The sequence below is a fragment of the Chelonoidis abingdonii genome, chromosome 10, assembly GCF_003597395.2.
Source record: "Chelonoidis abingdonii isolate Lonesome George chromosome 10, CheloAbing_2.0, whole genome shotgun sequence".
NCBI lineage: Eukaryota > Metazoa > Chordata > Testudines > Testudinidae > Chelonoidis > Chelonoidis abingdonii.
In genome coordinates, this window is record NC_133778.1 from 68,244,783 (window position 1) to 68,268,385 (window position 23,603).

The 23,603-nt window shown below is 37.1% G+C and overlaps 1 protein-coding gene across 5 annotated transcripts in view; it reads left to right on the forward strand.

Annotated features, from left to right (window-relative positions):
• Positions 1-22,722, forward strand: part of ZNF148 (zinc finger protein 148) — a 61,083-nt gene extending 38,361 nt beyond the window's left edge. For 2 of the 5 annotated variants that reach the window (XM_032793977.2, XM_032793976.2), the window contains 4 exons: positions 6,581-6,704; positions 7,355-7,438; positions 14,786-14,904; positions 15,184-22,722. In XM_032793977.2, coding sequence (XP_032649868.1) covers positions 6,581-6,704; positions 7,355-7,438; positions 14,786-14,904; positions 15,184-16,779 — 1,923 coding nt within the window. In that variant the 3' untranslated portion in view covers positions 16,780-22,722. Of the gene's footprint in view, positions 1-6,580; positions 6,705-7,354; positions 7,439-8,459; positions 8,584-10,821; positions 11,099-11,127; positions 12,445-14,785; positions 14,905-15,183 lie in introns of those variants that run through there. The other 3 variants (XM_032793980.2, XM_032793978.2, XM_032793979.2) reach the window with 3 other exon arrangements.
• Positions 22,723-23,603: the final 881 nt, after the last annotated feature.

Sequence of the window (23,603 nt, forward strand, 5' to 3'; positions counted from 1 at the left end):
AAGTTGTTTTATTTGCACAGTAAAGATGCAACTTTGGAGCTTTCCAGAATCCAGAGAAGACTGTGATGTAAGGCATTCATAGTGTGTTTCTTTGAACTCCTTTTAGCAACATGAACCTTTGACATACTTTAACATCTGTCTCTCTAGGCAGTTCCCTTTCCAAATATATATCTTTTTAAATTATGAGTCAGTAGTTTTGTGGACAAGTTATAAATCATTGCACTATGTTCATCTAATAATAGTTGTACCTTTCCATGAGCCTGAGAATTATTGTGTGCCTTATGCATTGAGAACAGTTTAAAAACAAATTTAAAATGAGTTTTCAAAAATTTTAAAAAGTTTTCATTCATAAATTTAGTAAAATAACTTGCTGGTAGAGAGCATTCCTAAAATTTAAGTGTCTTTGTATATATTCTACTCCTGGGGGAATTCTGCGCTGCTGCATACATGCAGAAATATGTCCCTGTGCAGATTCTCTTTGCTTTTCCACAGAAAAATGATTTCTGTGGGGAACCAAAGAGAAGCTGCATCAGTGCTCACTCTCTCCTCTCCAGCAGGGTCTGTTTGGGCAGTCAGGGGAGAGGAAAGTCACCACAGTGAGTGGGGAGCATGTCTGGGGATGTCCTGGCTGCCCCAAGATGTTAGTCCCGGCTGGGCATGGGAGGGAGGAGGAGGATGACAGAGACAGAGTTTCCCCCTCCCCTGCCCGGAGCAGCCGGCACTGCGTTAGATCAACCCTGGAAACTTCCCTGGCTCTAGGAAGCTCTGCACTGCGGGTGGAGGGTTGGAGGGAGTGGCTTAGTGCAGGGGGTGAGGCACAGCAGGGGCAGGTGTCCAGATGCATGAGAGTTGCGTGGACAGGAAGCAGCTCCCCCTACAGTGACCCTTTTTTCCCACTTCCTGGTCCCATCACTCCTCAGCTACTGTATGGGGAGCTGCTCACCCTGTCTACTCAACCCCATGCATCTGGACCCCCCCACACACACCAAAATCCTTCCTGCCGATCCTCACCCGATTCTCCCCATGCATCAGGAGCCTCCTGCACCCAGAACCCTCACCCTCAACCGAGTCCCCCGAACCTCCTTCCTGCTGAGCCTTACCCCCTGCATCAGGAACGCCTCACAACTGGACCCCCACCCCACTGAGCCCCAAACAGCTGCACCCTGACCGCCACCCCACCAAGCCCCACTCCCCCAGACCCCCTGTTGAGCTCAAACTGCCTTCACCTGGACTCCCCTGCTGAGTCCTATTCCCCTGCACCCAGAACCCCACAAGTCCCTGTGCATCCAGATCTCTGCTGGACCCCCCACTGAGTTGCCTGCACCAAATTGTGCCACACAGAACCCTAGTAGTCTTGAAGGAATTCCGCACCAAAATTTAAAAATTTGGTGCCAAAAAAATAAAAATTTTAAAATTCTGCATAATTTTATTTAGCAAAATAGCACAGTAACACAATAACAATATAATCTCACTATTTTCAATTATTTTGATAAATTATTTCAAAATACTTGTCAGCAAATAATTGAAAATATTGTGATTATATTGTGTTATTTTAACAAAATACGCAGAATTTTGCAGAATTTTTTGCACAGAATTCCCTTACGAGTAGTAATCTTATTTGTGTTAGAAGTTCTCATGATAAGTGTTCTGCATTATTTTGAGAATTTGTTTTCCAGATCTACTGTCAAGAAAGATTTAGCAATTTACCTGTCTACCTGTCTGCCTGAAGGGTTGCCTGCCCTTCAAAGGTAGTGGCACATAGGGGTCAGCCCACTCTGCCAGATGGCATGGCCTTTTAAGATTTTGAATGGTCCTATATATATAATATAAGAACTGTCCTAAGAGATATTGATAGAGAGGAAGTGGTTCCAGGAGTAAGTAGTGCTTGCAAGGAAATTCCATCACTGTCTTTAAGAGCTGGGAGTCTTGGAGAGGATGGGGCCAGGCTCTCCTGTCATCAGCCAACTGGGCATGAGCTGGGACATGCAGACCAGAATAAATGCTCTCTCCTCCCTCATAGCTTGTTACCTGAAGAGGGATTGAACTTAGAGTGATCCAGCCAGATGGCTGAGCCACATGAACCCCAGGAGACACAGACAATCCTGAGGAGGAGAAACTGAGGCAGGGAGTGCTTGCAGTGCCACGAGAGGGTCCTGTAGGATGATATTGCCCTGTGACAGTCTGAGAGCTTAGATTTTCCTATATCAAAGGGGCACGTTTTTGTTAAGACAAAAACAGGATCAGCTATCCTAATTGCGGCTATAGGAACGTTTTGCTCTCTTCTACTAAAACCCAAGCTAATCATTTATTTTATTTGGATTTATGCAACAATTAAAATAAAGCACACAGGTGCTGTAGCAATTAAGTAAAATCACAGTCCCATGAAGAGGACCACACAATAGCATAAAAATAAGTGTATTCAGGAAACAGCCCAGCCAGCCCAGCCAACAAATCTCCTCTGCCCTCTCTACTCCCCTCCTCCCCCGGAAAAAACAAAAGCAAAACACCTTTTGAAAGAAAACAAGTCTTTTCATTTTTACCAGGGTTATCTATCCCATAACCTCCCCCACAAATCATCTTAGATAGAAGCAGCAGAGAATCCTGTGGCACCTTATAGACTAACAGACGTTTTGGAGCATGAGCTTTCATGGGTGAATACCCACTTCGTCAGACACATGTAGTGGAAATTTCCAGGGGCAGGTATATATATGCTAGCAAGCAAGCTAGAGATAACGAGGTTAGTTCAATCAGGGAGGATGAGGCCCTGTTCTAGCAGTTGAGGTGTGAAAACCAAGGGAGGAAGAGACTGGTTTGTAACTTGGCAGCATTCACGTCTTTGTTTAGTCCTTGAGCTCATGTGTGTCAAATTTGCAGATGAACTGAAGCTCAGCAGTTTCTCTTTGAGTCTGTCCTGAAGTTTTTTGCTGCAGGATGCACCTTAAGGTCGCCATAGTGTGCAGGGAGTGAAGTGCTCTCCTACAGGTTTTTGCATATTGCCATTCCTAATATCTGATTTGTGTCCATTTATCCTTTTCGTAGAGACTGTCCAGTTTGGCAATGTACATAGAGTGGTTGCTGGCATATGATGGCGTATATTACATTTGGGGACGTGCAGGTGAATGAACGGTGATGGTGTGGCTGATCTGGTTAGGTCCTGTGATGGGGTCGCTGGTGTAGTATGTGGCAGAGTTGGCATCGATGTTTGTTGCATGGATTGGTTCCTGAGGTAGAGTTACTATGGTACGGTGTGCAGTTGCTGGTGAAATACGTTCAGGTGGCAGGTGTCTGTGGGCAGGATTGGCTGCCACCCAAGACCTGTGAAAGTGTGGGATCATTGTCCAGGATGGTTGTAGATCCCTGATGATGCGTTGTAGGGGTTTAGCTGGGGGCTGTATGTGATGGCCAGTGGAGTTCTGTTGTTTCTTTCTTGGGTTGTCTTGGCAGTAGGAGCTTCTGGATACACGTCTGGCTCTGTTGATCTGTTTCCTAATTTCCTCATGCGGTATTGTAGTTTTGAGAATGCTGGTGGAGATTTTGTAGGTATGGTCTCTGTCTGAGGGTTAGAGCAGATGCAGTTGTAACCAATCCATGCAACAAACCTCGATGCCAACCAGGAACCTCGATACCATCCAGGAACCAACCATGCAACAACTTCGATGCCAACTCTGCCCACATATCTACACCAGCGACACCATCACAGGACCTAACCAGATCAGCACCATCACCGGTTCATTCACCTGCACGCCACCAATGTATATACGCCATCATATGCCACAATACCCTCTGCTGTGTACATCGGCAAACTGGACAGTCTCTATGGAAAGGATAAATGGAGAGAAATCAGATATTAGGAATGGCAATATGCAAAAACCTGTAGGAGAGCACTTCAACCTCCCTGGCCACACTGTGGCAGACTTAAGGTGGCCATCCTGCAGCAAAAAAACTTCAGGACCAACTAAAGAGTCAAAGAGAAACTGCTGAGCTTCAGTTCATCTGCAAATTTGACACCATGAGCTCATGGACTACAACAAAGACTGGGAAATGGCTTGCCAATTACAGAACCAGTTTCTCCTCCCTTGGTTTTCACACCTCAACTGCTAAAACAGGGCCTCATCCTCCCTGATTGAACTAACCTCGTTATCTCTAGCTTGCTTGCTAGCATATATATACCTGCCCCTGGAAATTTCCACTACATGTGTCTGACGAAGTGGGTATTCACCCACGAAAGCTCATGCTCCAAAACGTCTGTTAGTCTATAAGGTGCCACAGGATTCTCTACTGCTTTTACAGATCCAGACTAACACGGCTACCCCTTTGACATCTTAGATAGATGGCTTTTGTGGCATGCCTGAAGGGCTGATAGATTATAAATATTTAAGACAGAGTTTGGGAGCAAGTTCCAGACTCTTGGGTCCCTGATGGCAGCATACCCCTCTCTTTTATAATGAGGGGGATCCAGCTTTAATGCCTCACCCTTTCTCCTCAGAGACCACATCTGTGGGAGTATTGTTTGGTGGGAGAGGTTGGTGTCCCTCTTACAGAAGGTTTCATGGGCATTCATGTATGCTTCCTTCCTCTAACTCCTGTCTGCTTGCTCCATTCTTTTGAGATGAAGAAGGTTTGAAAAAGGTTGAGGAAAATCCTTGAGCAGGTTTTGTATCAACCTTTTATTGGCTCATAAGAATAGGAAGGGCAGGAAGAGCAGAAGGATTGGCGTGGCATAATCCCAGTATATTGGTCTTGATTTGCTGTCAATCCAACATCTGGGTTTTTAGTGTGGAGGTCACTTAATACATTGAAATATTTTTAGTACTATTTTCCTTTTATTAATTGACTACTTGAAAAATCTAGTTTTTTTTCATTTTTACCCCCATTATTTTTTGGACCACATTTTGGTGAAACTGCATTGGCAAAACTGATTTTCTTCATTTAAGGGGAGCTACAATGCAGTCAATTAAGATTCCAGAATTTAGAAGGAAAATAGAGGAATGTGAAATATTTTTTTTCTGTTTTCAGCAGTTACTTTAAAATGTCAATAATATACATAATACATGTGATAAAATTTAATTGTTTTATAAAATATACTTTTATACCTGACAGTGTCCGTTTAAGTAGTAGCATATTGTTACAGAACATAATTTTATAAGCATTGGACTTCACAGGTCTGTAAGGCCCCTGCAAACATATGAATGTGCTTATTGATAAACATATGAGTAATCCCATTGGTTTCAAGTATGTGTGCTAGATCAGAGTTTGAACTGTCTGTGAGGTTGGCTGTAGCAGAACGAGCAGATAAAATTAGAACATTTTTCAAAGTAGGTTCTATAACAACAGTTGATACTGAGTTTATCAACAATTGCAGAGCAATGGAATGGCTCTTTTGCTCGCTCTGTTAAAATGTGCTGGCTATTTAGAGTGCCAGCATGCTTTCCTCCTCGGTTTATAGTTAGAGAGCAAATCACTATTTATTTGAGATTATTCTGTTACAACACATTGTAACACTGTTTTTGGTCACCTAAAACTTTCTGAAAATTTCATTTGTTAGGCTTCCATTTTCCTGCTGGTCTCTTCCCAATCGTGTTATTTTTGGGGCAAGTTTGAGCAAAACCGTACTGAGCTATATCAAATGAGGTGTGGAAATGAACTTTCCCTAGTTTTTAAAAAATTCTTGCAACTTGAAAAAAAATCTGCTATGGTCATCAAAATTATTGAAAGTAGAAAGCTGAATTTGGCAGAGATATCTTCTCAAGGGATACACTAAGTAAGGAAGGGCTCTGCAAGATCAACAAGTTAGGAGGGGTCCATAGTGGGGTTTTTTGTTCTTGTTTTTGTGTTTTTATCATCTCCACATTACAGAATATTGGGAGAGGTTGTCTTGTAGCCAGTTAGCATATAGAAGTGATATAAAAGCCTGCTAAGTACTGTACCATGACAATATATCAAAGAATTAGAAAGCCAGGCTAAGGGAATATATTGGAAAATAACTAAACAATTAAAGAGTTACTTTGATACTTCTGTACTGACTTTTTATATGTAACTGGACAGGGGTACAGTTTTATTAGTCCAGTCTTATTTTTAGCTATGATGTGCAGTAGCAGACAGGTTATGTGGTTACTCAGGGATAAGCGTTTATACATCTTGACAATCCTACATTTTTGTTTATTTCCACAAGGATCATACAGCATTCCACTTATCCTTTAAAATATGATGATCCATGGTTCTGTGCCAAAGATGATTTGGTTACTTTACCTCCTTCCCAACAGATGGAGAAAGTAAACACTGACATTTAAAGTGACTCCGCTCTGAATAGAGAAGCTGTAAGCTGGTTTTCCATCAATTGCTTTTGTTTCCAGCAGGTGGAAATATCTCTTGACACCTGATGATACACAAGTTTGGAACAGGCAGTTGTTGCAAATGTAAAACCAAAATCCTGTCGGTGTAGATTTATAGAAGTTAGCACTGTTTTTATGTGAAATATTTGAATTTTCTGCATTACAAAGTTATTTTATGTTTTGATTTGTAGTTAATAAAACATATTTAGTGGGTAGTGTGAGAACAAATTTTACTTTTTTTAAAATAGATCCTTACAATAAATGAGGATGGATCACTTGGTGTGAAAACCCCCAAATCTCATGTTTGTGAGCATTGCAATGCTGCCTTTAGAACCAACTACCATTTACAGAGACATGTCTTCATTCATACAGGTACTGCTTAACTTCACTTGTCTTCTCTACTATATAAAGATCTGTTTACTCACAGTAAAAGTGTTTTCAGCGCTATGCGAATTTCAGTTCTAAGATTGTAGGTTACTTGGCATCTAAGCTTAGTGATTCCATGCACCAAAGTGTCAAAAGAATACCAGAAAAAAAAATCAACATATGTTCATCAAACTGAGGATATAGTTGTTTACAAGGTTTCTTTTCTTTCTTTATCAGAAAGTAATGGGTTGACCTGTAGCCTAAGTGCCAAAATTAACCCCATTTGTAAAATGTGCTCTAGATGCTTATCTGCCTGATGAGGTATCTCTGGTTCGGAGAGATGAATAAGGTACTTACCATTATAATAGCTTGCTGGAACCCAGAATGCAGACTTATCCCAGCATCATGATTGATTTTGTTCTTGAGGAAATTACAGCCATTTCAGCTTCAACTCCTCCATGTTTGTGTTAATGTGACTCATGGGGAGAATTTTGAAGTCCAATTAGTTAGTAGAGATAAATTTTTTGGTATTAGACTATTTTGGAATTCGCTCAGATGCTGGTTTCTTATAGACAACTATTTTATTCCTCAAAGTAAACATCAGAAACAACAGTTTGTAGTTATTAACTTATGGATGTGGAATTATATTGTTCAAGGTGAAAAACCATTTCAGTGCAGTCAATGCGACATGCGTTTCATACAGAAGTACCTGCTACAGAGACATGAGAAGATTCATACTGGTGAGTATAGTGCCTTGAGTATTTTTTTTTGGCGTGCTTAAAGAACTGTTTCCCAAATCGGGCCAGGTTTCCAATAATAAGTGTGCAGCTTAATATCCTGTTGGAGTTTGTTTTGATTTTAACATATATGATACAAAACACTTAGTTCTGTGCTTTAGCCTTGCTTCTCTTTCCTTTGGCTGCAAAGTGAGTGTAAACTGTAGTGAGCAAAGGTGGGAATTAAGTATTCTTCTTAAAATAGCCCCACAGTTGCAAATCATAAAGTTTGTTTGACAACCCATGATTTTTTTCAATCTTCTCTTTTGTCATATAAAACTGGCTTTTTCACTGGGGTCTTCATAGCTTAGAAGATTTCTTATTTCCTATTGAATTAAAGGAAAACTATCAGGACTGTAATGGCCAAAATGCCTAACCCTCGAGGTATTAGCATCAGCATTACTTTTCACTCTATTTTAAAAGTTTTAATGCAGAATTATTCTAATATATTTTAAAATATTTTATATATATATATAAAAAATAGGTCAAATAAGGCCCAAATTTTAAAACAAATGAGAGTTAGTTTATGCGCATTTGTTTATTTTTGTCTTATTGCAATGTGCAAAACCACATTCTCTAACAGGTTTGGCTTTATTGAGTTTTTGGCATTTTGGTGCATGGCCTTTCAATCCCTCTGTAAATATTTTGTAATATGGTCCTTTTGGACTAGATGCCAATTTCTCAGCCTCTTTTACAGAAAAGCAGAGCTGGTGAATGTGCACAGTGTTTCTTGGCTGTAGCATTTTAATGGATATGAACGGTACTAATGTGAAGGTGTGTGTATGAAAGTTGAGAAAGTTAAAAACTCTTCAAAATGAATTTTTGAGCAGTGTACAGAGAGTTACATGCACAAGTATCCTGTTGTTAATGGGATTTCTGTGTCTTATGTTGCCATGAATCCAGACTTAGTAGGTTTCCTTTGGCCAGTCAGCCACAGAAAAGTCCTGCATTCTTTTTCTGTCCAATGGCTTTGTTCTATTCCTAGTTTTTCCTCTGGCGCTGAATTGGTGAACTTCACTCTGGAGAAACTGCTTCCTTCACTCTCTGTAGATATTATTCTTGTCAAGAATGGATCACACCCAAAAAAAAAAAAAAAAAAAAAGGAAGCAGGAAAGGGGTTTAAATGTTGTCACGTTTTGCAGAATCATTTTTTCTGCAGATTATTCCCTGTGCATAGCTTTGAAAATGAGACTGGGCAATGTATTCAATTAACAGCTGAGTACAAGCGTTATATAAATGTCACTAGTACAGTATTTTGGAAATTCAACATTTCCAGCCCTATAGAGAAAGCTGCTATGTTGCTTTTAGTGTTGGTTGGTTTGTTTATGCCAACTCTTGCATAGGTGTATTACTCTTCTGTATATAAGAGAAAAACACTGCAGTCTTAACAAATTAGCCTTACTGTTTGCTAAGCTTTTGGAAAAATATTTTCCCCCTCTCCTCAGCCTCCTACTGACTTGCGTAGTTTGGTAATTTTCTGTTGGAACTGGAATAGAGGATTTGGTTTAAACCATTAGAACACTGGTGTTTCCCAGATGACAGTTAAATGAGTGCTTAGAACAATCTCCACTGGGGTAATTCTCTGCTTTACTGAGCATGCAGTCAGTAGGGGCTGCCTTACAATCTTAATAAGTCCCAGTGAGCTGTGATTATTATATTTATATGGCTTATTTGAAAAAAAGGAAATAACTTATTTGGTTGTTTTAAAAAGTTTTCTAAAGTTCATTTAGTAAATAAATAGAAAATGTAGTGATGGAACCTCTGGACCTGTGTTATACAGGAGGTCAGACTAGATAATCACAGCGGTCCTTTATGGCTTTATAATCTGTGGATTTTGGTGTCCTGCCCCAATTTTAGTTTGGCTCCTTACAGTCTACGTACCTAAAAATCCTTCTGTATTTTAATTTAGATATGGTATTCTTCACCACTGGTCCTAAATTGTTGTTTAGTGTTGCGGTATGCTGTTCAACAGTTGCATACTGGGATCTGCCAAATAATTTACATTTGAAGATTGCCTTCTATAACTAGAAGGTGAATACTGTTTCCATGATTTTACTCTGGAAAAGAAAAAAAAAAAAAAAGTATTTTCCTTGGACTTCAACTTCAGTACTGCCATAGATTCTTTATAGTCTGTAGAGGGTGAGAATCCATGGGAAGTATTTCTGCCTAGCTCTCCCTTTCTCTTTTGTAAACAGTTTTGGTTTTCTTCATTTCCCAACCCTCAAATGCAGTAGATCTAATTTGCCTTTATTCCTAGTGAAATGATCCTGTATTGTTTCCGCCTTTGGTACAGTATTTAAAAGATTAAATAGTAACAGAATTTTTTTTTCCTTTTTAAGATTTGTATCCATTCTCCAACTACCCAGTATTAAGGTTGCTAAAGACAACACTAACACAGATAGTAATCCCATTAATATCTTTGTAAAAGCAGGGAACTTAGAGGTGCTCTAACCAGTGGCAGTAGGTAGGGTTTCTGTCATTGGAACTATTGCCTCAAATTAAATACTGTTCAAAGAAGGTAGGAAGTCATCAATCAACAGCCCTTATTCTGTATAGGAAATTAACAAGTTGCATTAATACAAAATCATGGTGCCTAGAAACAGCCACACTTGGGAAGAGGGTGATAACCAGAAAGATCAACTGCTAGTTGTAATTTTTTTATTATTCTGCTTGTTGCTAATGGTACTGAGAATCAACTTTCAGTTTGTGGGAGGAGGGAAAACTGTAAGTAGACTACTACTTTGGTGTTCTTAGGTCACTGGCTTCTGAAGAGAACAACACCACAGGCTTTCTTCAAATCTCTTCTGCTTTGTTTTCACTGATGGAGATTTCTGCACCAGCTCCCTACCTCTGCATTCTTGTCTCACGTCCTAATTCTTTAATCCAGCTCACTTCACATTTTGAGTAGACATTTCCCTAGTTTGAGAGGAAGATTGTGTCTTAATGATCTTATCAGTTCACATAATGTGTCCTGGTTCAAACATTGGATAGAATTTTACAAAAAAGTCTACCTCAAAAAAATAGATAAAACAGTCTTGGGACTAACAAGACGTCTGCCAAACATAATTGCTCAATCACTCTGCTTTTATGTTGCTTGCCTTTTCTGCTCTTTTGTCTAAATTTTGTGTTTAGATTGTAAGCTCTTCCTGGGTGTTTGCTTGCATAACTGTTAAGCGTCCTGTTCACTGCTTTTTGAAGCTGCACTTTATAAATACATTTTAGAATTAATATTAAGACTTCTAGTACAGACATGTCCAAAACATCTGAGATGATTTTTTTATATGATTTAGATCAATAACCTGCATAATATATTGTACATTCCAATTAAGTTATTCCTTTCCTTCTAGGTGCAGTCTTTTCCCATACATTAACCCAATTAAGGAAAATATGTCCTCAACTCTTTCCCTAGTTTAAGAGAAGAAGATTGTGTCTTAATGATCTTATCAGTTCACATAATGTGTCCTGGTTCAGAAGTTGGATAGAATTTTGTAAAAACCGTCTACCTTCAGATTTCAGCTATGTAAAATGGTTTACAGTAGGCATCAGATCATCTTAAGAATAGAAGAATTTTCTGATACATTTTTAATACTTTTCTAACATACTCATCCTTACAGAGATTAAAACCAGAGTTAACGGTGGTATTAACTTCACAGACTCACCTTCACAAGGCATTCCTTAATCTTATCGGGAAGAACATTATGCCACTCTGCTGAACAATATCATCTTCCTAGATGTAGCAGCTCATTTGGGAACAGTTTCCTCAAATCAAGATTCCTGCTCTTTCCAGTCAAGATCTAGACAGAAATAATGTTTAGATTTGAAGGAATACTAGTGTATCTACTCGCAAAGATCCCAAATTCTCTCTTATGATCTGACCCATTCACACTTTTCAAATGTTGTAAAGGGGACAGATAACAGGCAGTGTAACCTACCAGCATTTTCCCCATCTCACCCCACCAAGGGTCTACTCAGTTAGAGTAAAGCAGTGTAAGGGCTCTACAACGGTCCATTTATGGAGCCCCTGGGGCATGCTTAGGGGTGAGAGGTGTGTGAACAGAGCACTCTATGCTCCAGCCTTTACGGGCTGGCAGAATGACTTCTACAGGGATGTTAAAGCTAAAATAAGTTTGAGCTTTCTCTAGTGTTCACATTTGGGCTGGGGAGCCCCAAAATGTGGGAGGCAAAGCCACCTTTGCGCCAACTCCAGAGTTAGGTTTTAAAGGGGAATTTAAATGACAGTAGGGAGGACATTTGGTAGACAGGAAGCAGGACGTTATTCCAAAAGCAGGGACAATGTGATAATAGCACAAAATTGGGAATGGTAGGAAACGGAAACAGCAAGGAAAGAGGATTGAAAGCAGGATAGGGAATTATGGGAGTGATATGGAGTTTAAAACAAACAGAAATATAGGTGGGACAAAGTATTTAGGGCTTTGAAGGTAAAGGTGAAGTTCTTGAACTTGATTCAAGAAGCAGGTAGAAGGTTAGGCAAAAATACAATAGTATGGTAAAAGTGGTATAAACATCTAGATAAATAAGTGTGAAAGTACTGATCTGATTATAGTGAAAGTGGAGAAAGAGAGAGACAATTTTAATAATGGCTAAACTAAGTAGACTGGAGTTGGAGAGGTAAAAAGCTAAAGTCCAGAGAGGAGAAACGTATGATATTCAATACAAGATATGACCACGTTATGAGCAGGTGGTTAATGAAGAAACCCAGTTTGGTGATAGATTTAAAAAGGAAGATGTAACAAAGGTAAGCAAGAGACTAGATGTGGAAGGAGGAAGAGAGAACTCAAAGACAATACTGAGCTTGTGAGCCTGGGGGAGAAGGAGCAGCAAAGAGCGCTCAGGATGGAAGATAAGTTCAGTTTTTGAGAGAATAAATTTGAGATGGCATCAGGCCATCCAAGAGGAGGTATCTGAGAAGCACTGGAGATGCACTGGCATTGGAAGCTATCTGCATAAAGGTGAGAGATGAAACCGTGGTAGCTGATGGGGTCACCAAGAGAGACAATAAGATGATCTAAAAAGGTCTTTTCTAGTTTCTGTGAATCAAATTTCCATGGTTTTATTGTAGGTGTGTCTAATTGTATAATTGAAGAATAATAATACACAGATAACTAAAACAAAAACTTCAATAGTCGGCTACTTATAGTAAATTCAGAATCTGTTTACTGCATGGATATTGGAAGAAGGGTTACATAGAATGTATACAGTTGTTGTTTTTTTAAGTCTGCATCATCTGTTTGGTATTCTAAGTTGTAATGACTTAAAACTGCAGTACTATAAAATTTTAGTGTCTTATATGAGACTTTAACCATGCTACCTTCATTTACATTAGTACTGGGATGTGGTTAAATTCCTCTCTGTTGAGTGGAAAATATACCTCTGAATATCAATAAATTCATAACTTGGTAATAATGAGAACAGATAACAGTGTGTCACATAACTTCAGATGGAAAGAGTGGAACAATCTAAACCTTACTTCTAGAAACAAAGGAAGGATGCCAGTATTGTCTGCAATAAAAAAACATTGCGTTGTTTTCCAGGACCAAAACCATATTGGCAGATGCTGTCAGCAGAATCCCTATTTTCTATCTCATTAAATCACTAGATTGCATAATAAATATTCAGAAAAAAGAACAATCCGTCACACCAACAATAAATAAGTTTGACATTGGAGAACAAAAGATAACCACATTCCAAATGCAGAGGCTTAGATATGGTTATTAAGAAGTGGTAGGACTTCTATATTATTTATGTCTAGATGCTGTAATTCCTATTTCCTGAAGAGATTTACATCTATAGAGAATCCACTCTGTAATATAATATCCTATTGGCCAAGATGATACTGGTTTAATTTTATTTTTTTTAAAATTTAATTTTGCCCCCGTCTCTCTTCATTATGAAAGATGGAACTTTTTTCCTAGACAAATACCAGGATCTCAGTAATTTTTTCCTTTTAAGAAATTAGTTTATATGGGAATATGTGTAATTAATTAGGTATCAGGGGGTTGCTGTGTTAGTCTGTATCCACAAAAACAACAGGGAGTTTGGTGGTACCTTAAAGACTAAGAGATTTATTTAAGGTGCCACCGGACTCCTTGTTGTTTTTGTAATTAATTAATTCATTCATCCATTCATAAAGAGTAATGTGCCATAGCTCTGGAGATTGTTTTGCAGTTATTAAAAAGACAAGATTTTTGCCTTTATTCTACAGTCATGAAGCCATAATATTACATCTATAATGCAGGAGATGTCTTGCTCTTCAGGTGAATTCCACTGAATAATAGTGAGTTCCTGTAAAAGAGAGAGAGACTGCAAGACAGGTAGATTTTTGTTAGGCTTCATCAGACAAACATAGACAATGAAGATAGCAAAGGACAAAAGTTAAAACAAAGAGTTAATCTGAGTTACTTTATAATGTGAATGGATCTTTGTAAATTTTGTTTATTTTTAAATAAGAACAAATTAGGTGAGAAGTATAGGTAGCACTGGAGTGGAAGTAGCATTCAGAATATGCTGTCTGAACAAATGAATAACGTGACAAAGGGCAAGACTTCCATTTTCATTTGCCAGAATGACTTTAACTACAGAGATTTGTTGTTTTTTATATTTAATTACATAAAGAAAAGGTAAAGTGAACATGCTTTTTACTTTTTGGAACTATTCTAGAAATCAAACCAAAATGCTTAAATTGTTCAGGGCCATTATTTCAGCTTTTCATACAGATATGGAGAGAAAGAAGAGGGAGAACTATAGAAAATGACACAGATATTTTAAACTTTTTTAATCACTGACATCTTGAAAATTTAAATTTCTTTTTGAGAAAATGGAGTCAAATTGTGCAAGGAAGGTGAAAGAATTTAGGCCTTGTCATCACTACAGTCTTCTCATTGTCCTAAATATGTATTTTTGGCAACAATTCATTTTGAAATATATTTTTCTATCCTATGCAATCTTTGGTAACATTTTGATGGATTTACAGTACATATCTGCAGGCAGGGAAAAGAGATGGTAATAGAAACAGGTTACTTAAAATTTCCCCTTTTTAATTAGTATTTCTTGGTATAATATTCCCTTTTTGCTTTCCCTCATGGTATTCTTGACATATTAGTGAGTACTAGGGAAAATTGAGGCTTATGTGAATGGACACAGATTGCCTTTTCAATGGGAGCATATTAAATCCTCTTCTCCGTTACTTCCAGTAGAGGCTAGTAATATTTGCCAAGGTTACCATATGGAATAACTCTGTTTTTCTGTTTTTATTTTGTTTAAACTATATTTTAATATAATGACTGTTTTTAGGTGAAAAACCATTTCGCTGTGATGAATGTGGTATGAGGTTCATACAGAAGTATCATATGGAAAGGCACAAGAGAACTCATAGTGGAGAGAAGCCTTACCAGTGTGAATATTGTTTGCAGGTAAGATGGTTAATTGAAATAATTCACATCATTTTAAAAACTGAAATAACAAACCTGATTCTAAAGTAATACACCTAAGGCTTTCTGTAAATTTTGAAGTCTGACAAACCTACAAATCGATCTAGAAAAAATTATTCTAATGCAAACTGAATGTATGTTGTAGGGCAGCCTTCAGTTGAAGTGGCTGAACTGTATGTGAATTAATGAGTAAATTACTTACAAACAAAGATGGCTTTTCTTATTTATATATTTTTCTCTAACTTAAAATATCCTCTACAGTACTTTTCCAGAACTGATCGTGTGCTGAAACATAAACGTATGTGCCATGAGAGCCGTGACAAGAAACCTAATAGAAGTGCCACCAAAGTTGGCCTTTTGACATCTGAGGAAGATCCTGGCTTCTCTACACCGATGAAAGACAGCTCCCTGCCAAAGAAGAAAAGACAGAAAACAGAGAAAGCAAAGTCTGTGGACAAGGAAATTGGAGATAAATCAGAACAGAAGAAGGATAAAAATGACTACTTGCCTTTGTATTCTGCCAGTGCTAAAGTAAAGGATGAATATATGGTGGCAGAATATGCTGTTGAGATGCCACATTCTTCTGTCAGTGGGTCACATTTAGAAGATGCAAATTCTGGAGAAATACACCCACCTAAACTGGTTCTCAAAAAAGTTACTAGTAAGAGAAGTCTAAAACAGCCACTTGAGCAAAGTCAGACCATTTCACCTTTATCTACATATGAAGAGAACAAGGTTTCAAAGTATGCCTTTGATCTTGTGGATAAACAAGGTTTATTGGACGCAGATGGTAATGCTGACATTGACCAAGTTGATACTTTACAGGAAGGACCCAGTAAACCTGTACACAGCAGCACTAATTATGATGATGCAATGCAATTTTTAAAGAAAAAGAGGTATCTGCAAGCGGCTAGTAATAATAGTAGAGAATATGCCCTGAATGTAGGTACTATAGCATCTCAACCTTCAGTAACACAGGCAGCTGTAGCAAGTGTCATTGATGAAAGTACCACAGCATCCATATTAGATTCACAGGCACTGAATGTGGAAATTAAAAGTAACCATGACAAAAATGTCATTCCAGATGAGGTGCTTCAAACTCTACTAGATCATTATTCCCACAAGGCTAATGGACAACATGAAATATCTTTCAATGTGACGGATACTGAGGTGACCTCCAGTATATCAATCAATTCTTCTGAAGTATCTGAGGTCACCCAGTCTGAAACTGTTGGAACAAGCTCTCAAGCTTCCTCATCAGATAAAGCCAGTATGTTACAAGAATATTCAAAGTTTCTACAACAAGCGTTGGACAGAACTAGCCAAAATGATGCCTATTTGAACAACCCAAGCCTTAATTTTGTGACTGATAACCAGACTCTTACAAGCCAGCCAGCATTCTCTTCCATAGACAAACAGGTCTACGCTTCTATACCTGTCAATAGCTTTCGATCGGGAATGAACTCTCCATTAAGAACAACTCCAGACAAGTCTCATTTTGGACTAATGGTTGCTGATTCCCAGCACTCTTTTCCCTTTTCAGGTGATGAGGCGAATCATTCTTCCTCCTCCTCTGCACAGGACTTCTTGGATCAAGTGACTTCTCAGAAGAAAGCAGAGGCACAGCCTGTCCATCAGGCTTATCAAATGAGCTCCTTTGAGCAGCCCTTCAGAGCTCAATACCATGGAGCAAGAGCTGGAATATCACCTCAGTTTAGCACTGCCAATGGACAGGTGAACCTGCGAGGGCCAGGGACAAGTGCTGAATTCCCTGAATTTCCCTTGGTGAATGTAAATGATAGTAGAGCTGGGATGACTTCTTCACCTGATGCCACAACGGGCCAGACTTTTGGCTAAGAAAATCTTTGTAAATAATATTGGCACTTTAGAACAGATCTGTCAAGAGTGGTGTTGCTCTGTATCAAATGGAGTGCTGTACAGCTTTTAAGAACGTTGTGTTATAACAAAAATAAGCTGATATAGCAAGATCAATAACTTCATTTTTGGTTAGTCCACCAGTCATTGAACTGCCTTACATGTTGTCTCTCCTATAAAAGGCAGTTTATTGCTCACTTGTTCGAGACCAGAAACTTGCTCTTTTACATACACTTAAATTTAAAACAAAACACAAAACCCAAGGTAAGATTTCCTCCCATAATAGTTTCCTATTTGGTTTCATTGTACGTTCTTGGTAGAACAGTAATTGTCATGTTGTCATTTTCTAAGCTTGTCAGTGTAGTCATTGCTCTTCAGTAGGGAACCTAAATATACTAAACAGAATAAACTGAAAGTTTAAATGTCAAGCGATTATGGCTAAACCACATTGGTGTATAGAAATACCCTTTCTTCCCTCTTAAAATGAAATATATGCCATATGCCCTTTATTTTTGCTTTGCATTACACTGAGCTGTGTTTTGGAGGAAAAAAGTAATAATAAATTCTGATAGACTAACTCCATTATTTAAAAGTCTAATTAATTTAAAATACTTTAAAAACTTTTTTAGCAAAATACATGTCTGCTAATGCATTTACTTCAGTCCTGAAGTGTGTTGCATATTTCTTTGTACAGTTGAACCTAGACATAACTTTTTATGATTCTTTCACATGCAGATATCAAGATTTTGAAGTTTTAGTTAAAATACTCTGTAGATTACATTCCCAATTACTTAAAGCTTACACAAATTGTGTATTCCGAGATTTTAAAGCTTAATCGTACTTTATCCTGCATATTCACAGTGATTAACAAAGAGCACTTAGTTTCTATTTGATATTTTTTGATTTCTCAAAGAGTAAAAACTATTTTAGATTTTTAGGTCTGATATGGCTGCATCATTATCATCTCATACAACACTGATTAATATTTTTTAATATAAAATGAGATTGGAATTTCTTAGCTTCTGTTAAAACTGGTTTAATTTTCTCTATCTAGAACTTTGACAATTCAGATAATTAAACATACTAAAGCATCCCAAGAAGCTGAAGTGGGCCTTCTAATTGCATATCTTTTTAATGATTTCTTAATGAACAATGTTCATTACAATTTTACCAACCAAAACTGTTGACTAATGCTAGTGAACAGAATTTTTTTCAGTATAGATGAATGATCAGAAGCTTTTGTTGCATTTCACAGTATAAATAAACTGCAAACTTTATCCCTGTACCATGAATATGTTTTTTTAATAGTACTTTGCCTTGAAGTATACAGTAAGGTACGATAAATGGTTGTGTGCATTTTTAAGGTGGTGAGATTGGAATAACATAAATGTGTTGTGTAGTTTAAGTTAACAATTTTAAAATTTTGAACTTTATGTTCATTCGTTTGCACCTTTCCCTAGAGGATACACGGTCAGGTAGTTTAAGGAAGTTTAAACCTAATATTGTAGGTTGATGAACCATTACATGGGGATACAGATAAGGATGCATACATACCTTTACAACACTGTCCCTGGCTGATATCTCCCAAATGAAACCATCAGCTCGGAGAGGAGGTTGAGCCCCATCATACTGAAGAACACCCTCCCCAGACAGCAGACTTGAGGAGTGGGAGAGCACAACTTACCCATTCCCAAAATACTAAGCACATTTTATTGTTTTGCATCATTGTAGCTGCAGTAACTCCCTTGGCCCGTTTTAGGAAGAAAGTTCATCTGGAATCCATAGACTGCACCTCAAGTGGCCAGGGAGATCATTTACATGAGCTTCCTGCATAACTCATTTGTATACAGTGAGACCAGATTCTTATTGCCCTGTGATGGCCTTAACTATTCTTAGGATTCATTGTGCAGCTGTTTTATGATTCTGCAAGGGGGTATATACTCTACCATTTTCTTACAGAAACAGGTCTGAAGATTTGGCCCTGAGTTAAGTAGAAAAATAAACATCAACGGAGAAAAGTGAAATCATTGTACAATATTAGTGACACACAAGGAAACATCTTTAAAAGAATATTTTTAACCTGGTTGTGTCCCTTGAATTTTTTCTACATTGTTTTAGTCTCCTGTCCTACTTGCATAGACATACACATGTGTATGGCACCTAACTCTCAACAAGAAACAGCCTGTCATGAAGCAGATATCTCATTTCCATTAACGTTACTTCCATCGGCATCTTTGGTTTAATATCCTACCATTGCAAATATATGTCCATTTATTTACCATTGTTTTAAGAAAATTCCCTTGGGGCTAAATTATTACAGCACTTATTTGGACACACAGGGAAATAAGAGGGATTAAGGCCTACTCGGTCCTTGCCAGGTTGATGACTGGCTGTGTTGGAGAGGGCAGGGGCTGCTCTGCCGATACTCTGTTGTGAGAAAGTGGCGGGGGAGGGGGGAGAGGAAAACCTTGGCTCCACTCTCTCTGCACACGAGCCAGAATAGTTAACTTTTTGCATAGTGGTGAGTAAGGTGTTTCACACAAAGGGTGAAATAACTTGCTTCTCCCCAGAGGAGGAATTGTGGTTCTGTGAGTCACAGTTCATTCTCTGGTGTGTTCCTGGGGTATTACAGCTGTGCTCTGTGACGTAGGGCAAAATGTAAAGTCCTCACTCTATCCCATGGTGATTATTTTGTAGACTTACTTTATACATATAGATAGAGGCAGTGCTAGGAGTTAATCTGTGGAAATTTAGGCTTTTTCTAGCTGGAGAAATTTACCAGCAGAATTCTTCCAATATGATTTTGTTGCTATAGTTATACCAGATTTGTTGTGCCAGTAAATTTCCCTCTCTAGATAAGCCTGTATTTTTAACAAGTTCATCTGGGCCCCCTATATATTTGAAGGAACTAAACATGAAAATGACTTTTTCTTCACTATATTGTTCATGTACCAGCATTATTAAGCCAGAACACTTTTGGGAATGGGATTTATATCCCAGCAAGCCAACAGTAGAAGCTCTTATATTATTTTATAAGTTGTGAAAGGTGTGCATGTGTGCGAGTGTAAGGTGGAATCTCTTATGGCTGTTTTTTTTCTGTGACAGAGTAAGGATAAATGAAAAACATATATTTAGAAATTTTAGGGCATTTACTCCCAGACTATAATAATTTTAAATAGATAGTATTTTGGGCCTAAATTACTTGAGAGTGTCCCTTTGAGCACTAGTCCTTTGTTATGTTTTACCACGATTATAACTAATAATGAAGGAGTTGGCTTGCAGTGGTATATTAGTAAGCATCTACATTTTCTTGTACTGGTTTGAGTGTGAGTTAATCATAAATGATAAAGTTTGAAGAGGAGGATAGAATTGTGTACTACTCTACACTAGTCTTATAAACAGCAATATGAAGAATTTAAATCAGGCTTTAAAATGAATTTTTTCATGATCCTGTGTGTTTCCTGGTGTTGCCTATGGGAAAATTATGGTGCAAGAAGAAAATACTACAACCCCTAAAATACTCATGATTGTTTAACGTTTTTATTACTTTTTATATTTATATTGTAGGTTGTCAGTGTTTTGGAGAAAGGGAGCAATTCAGTGATAAAGGGGAAATACAATAAAATCTTTCTAATTTGCTGATTGCTAATTAAAGCACCCCCTAATTCTTACACATACAATCTGCTTTCTCCCTACTCTGCAAAGTATTAATAGTTAAGTACTGTAGTGAAGTCTCACTTTAATAAGTCTGTTACTTCAACCAAGTATACTACAGAACATTTATTAGTATACTCTGAAGTAGTATAATGGAAACTAACTACAGTTGTTGCAATAAATGAACCAAGTACATTTTGTGATGTGATATCCTTGCCTTTGTTTGCTTGCTCACTTGCTACTTCTCAAAATTCAGTCATTTGTAAATGTTTTCCAAGTCATTACTGTGCATTAATGGGGTTCTACTGTGGCTTTTTCAGAAATGTATGGTTTTCCCTCTGAAAAATCTGGATATAAACAATATATTATTTGCTTGTTTTGAATATTTTAAGTTAGCATCATGTGCAGCAAAAATTTGAAAATGACCCAAATAATCTACTCTGAATTTTGCAGTATTGCATTATTTTGTGTATGTAAATTTGCAAACTGAATTTTCTTGTTAGTTTTTTTTTTAATTCATTACAAATTGCAGGGAAATTCCTAATATTCCTGGAATACATTTGGAAACTTTAGCAGGGAGACATATGCTTGTGCTATGGTTACTTGAGTTGGTACCAATACACGTGGACTTTCAAATTATGTGGTTAATACTGAGGCAAAATAATAGTTTTATGCTTCATTAATGTTAAAAGTTCTACTAAATGGAAGCCTTGTAATTTTGAAAGTTCATTCATTTTATGTTGGTGCATGTTTATGTTAAGCATGTAACACATTAAACTAGAATTCACTTTTTCAAAGAACTTGTACTAAGTATTACTGTTAATGAAAAACACCTTTAAGTTTAAATTTGAACTTCTGTTCAGTTTTAAATTGCTTTAAGTCAGGGAAATAAATTTTATAATCGCTTTTGTTATACTACGCATATAAAAACTTTGTTTCCTTTTTAAAACTATTTCTTTTCTTAGGATACACAAATTGAGGCAAGCAAACATTTCTAAGAGTTGTTTCTTGCTTTCCTTAATCCAATGGATGGAAAGGTAAAATTGTGTAAACGACATTGTTTTATTTTTTTATGCAATATCTTGCTGTAAATATGATTTATCAAATAAGGATGTACTTATGATTGAATCTTTGATTCTGCACAGTTAGAGTTTATATATAAATATAAATGTGTCTTGACAATCAAGGACTTATGTCAGTCTTCCTTTATGATGTTTATTATTGTTATGCATTCCATTTGTTTGAATTGAGTACCAGTGTGGAAATCTGTATTGTCTGTAAAGTATGTAATGTTTTTATAGCTTGTTTAAAAAAAACCCTCAAAAATGCTGTAAATATATACAGACTGATCACAGTACTGCTTTATGTTAGAAGGCATATGATGTTGTACTGTATGTAAGCAATAATACCTGACAGTGCTAACTTTACAAGTAGCATAAGGATCGTTCCAAAAATAGTTTTGGAGTTAATAGCCTTGTTTGAGTTAATCAATATTCTTAATCATTTTTTATAAATAAATTCAACTGTCCTCCTGTTGGAGTATATAACTGTTTACACAGCACAATTTCAGTCACAGAGGAGACAGGCTTTAGATTTATGACTTCTATAAACGCTTTCAGTAAGAAATGAATGGCTTTACTGCACTTCTGAGAGATGAGGAAGACTGCAAAAGTTTAGTTTTAAAGGAAGAGAGATACTTTTCTGCTTCTGTGCTGATTCGTGACAATTCTTATACTTTAATTCAGATTCCTTAAGTCCTGATACTGACCTGATGTGACTTGGGGCTCCAATATAAAGGAATAGTTCTCTTCATAATTCATATACAGTTCAACAGTGAATCTATACAAGTTATATATAAGTTCATTTTACGTGCTTATTTTTTAAGTGTGAGTCATCCTCAACTGATGAAATGGGTTTATTCAGTTATTAAGTTGTCAAACTTACTACAGTTTGAACTGACTAGATATTGGATGGTAGAATGTGGCATAGCTATTTGAACACAGTCATCACTGCTTTAGAAAAAACACAGATTTATAAATGTAAATGACCTACATTTTATAAGAGAAATGTTTTTAAATGCTAGTCAGTTATATAATATGTGCTTTGAAGGATTTGCTAGTCCACTTCTGTCACTTTTAGTACACTGGTATCTTTTATATGTAATGTATGCTTTTTATTATTGTAGCAAAACCGTTTCAATAGAAGGAATTTTGCAACAGTATGGAGGGAATTTTCATTGTCAGAAATGAATTATACTGGATTTTGTCTGTGTACTCTTGTCTTTATTTTAATGCTGTCTGGAAGGGAACTTCATATCCAAATAAAGCAGGTGACCTTTTATTTCAAGGGCATACTATGTAGTGCTAAATTGAGTCTGGAAATATGATGATTTTGTGTGTGTGTGTGTGTGTGTGTGTGTGTGTGTGTAGATATATATTCAAAATCATCATATTTCCATATATATATACTGGAACACTGTTACAGTGCATTTTCTGATATAGTGTTGTTTTCCTGAAGTCCATATGCCTTCTTTGTATTTCAACTAATAAAAAAAGACCAACACCCTATAGTTAAGTTTTTGGCAGGACAATGGGTTTATTTCAGTGGTTATACAGTATTCTTTTAACCTACACCATCAGTTCCGTCCATGTTACTGTTTGAGTAAAAATAAAAAAAAAAAAAGCTCAAGTTCCATCTGTAAAAAATATGTATATAAGTAATAGATGGTTTTCTATAAACCTGAAAAGTATGAATTTGTATATTCCTTATGTTTCTGATAGAAATTAGGAGGTGAGTCTTAGTTCCTGTGAAATCAGGGATTTCAGGACAACGGGGTGTGTGGGTGAGTGTATGAGCAAGAGAGAGTTGTCAAACAAAACAAGTGTAAAAGGGTTATTTCATTTCAAAGCAGTCTGAGCATTTGAATTTAATAATCCATTCAGAAAGGTGAAAAATATTTTGCAGGGAGGTTATTTAACCAGAATTGTTTAGTTCTTAGTGTTTGATCTTGCTCCCAGTCACGTTAATGGGAGCTTTGTTTACTTGAGTGGGAATTTAAAAAAAGAAATGTGCATTGTGTTACACTAAATTCAAAAGAATAAAACTACTTGATTAGCAGGCTTGGCCAAATGAATTTTTTCATTAACAATACG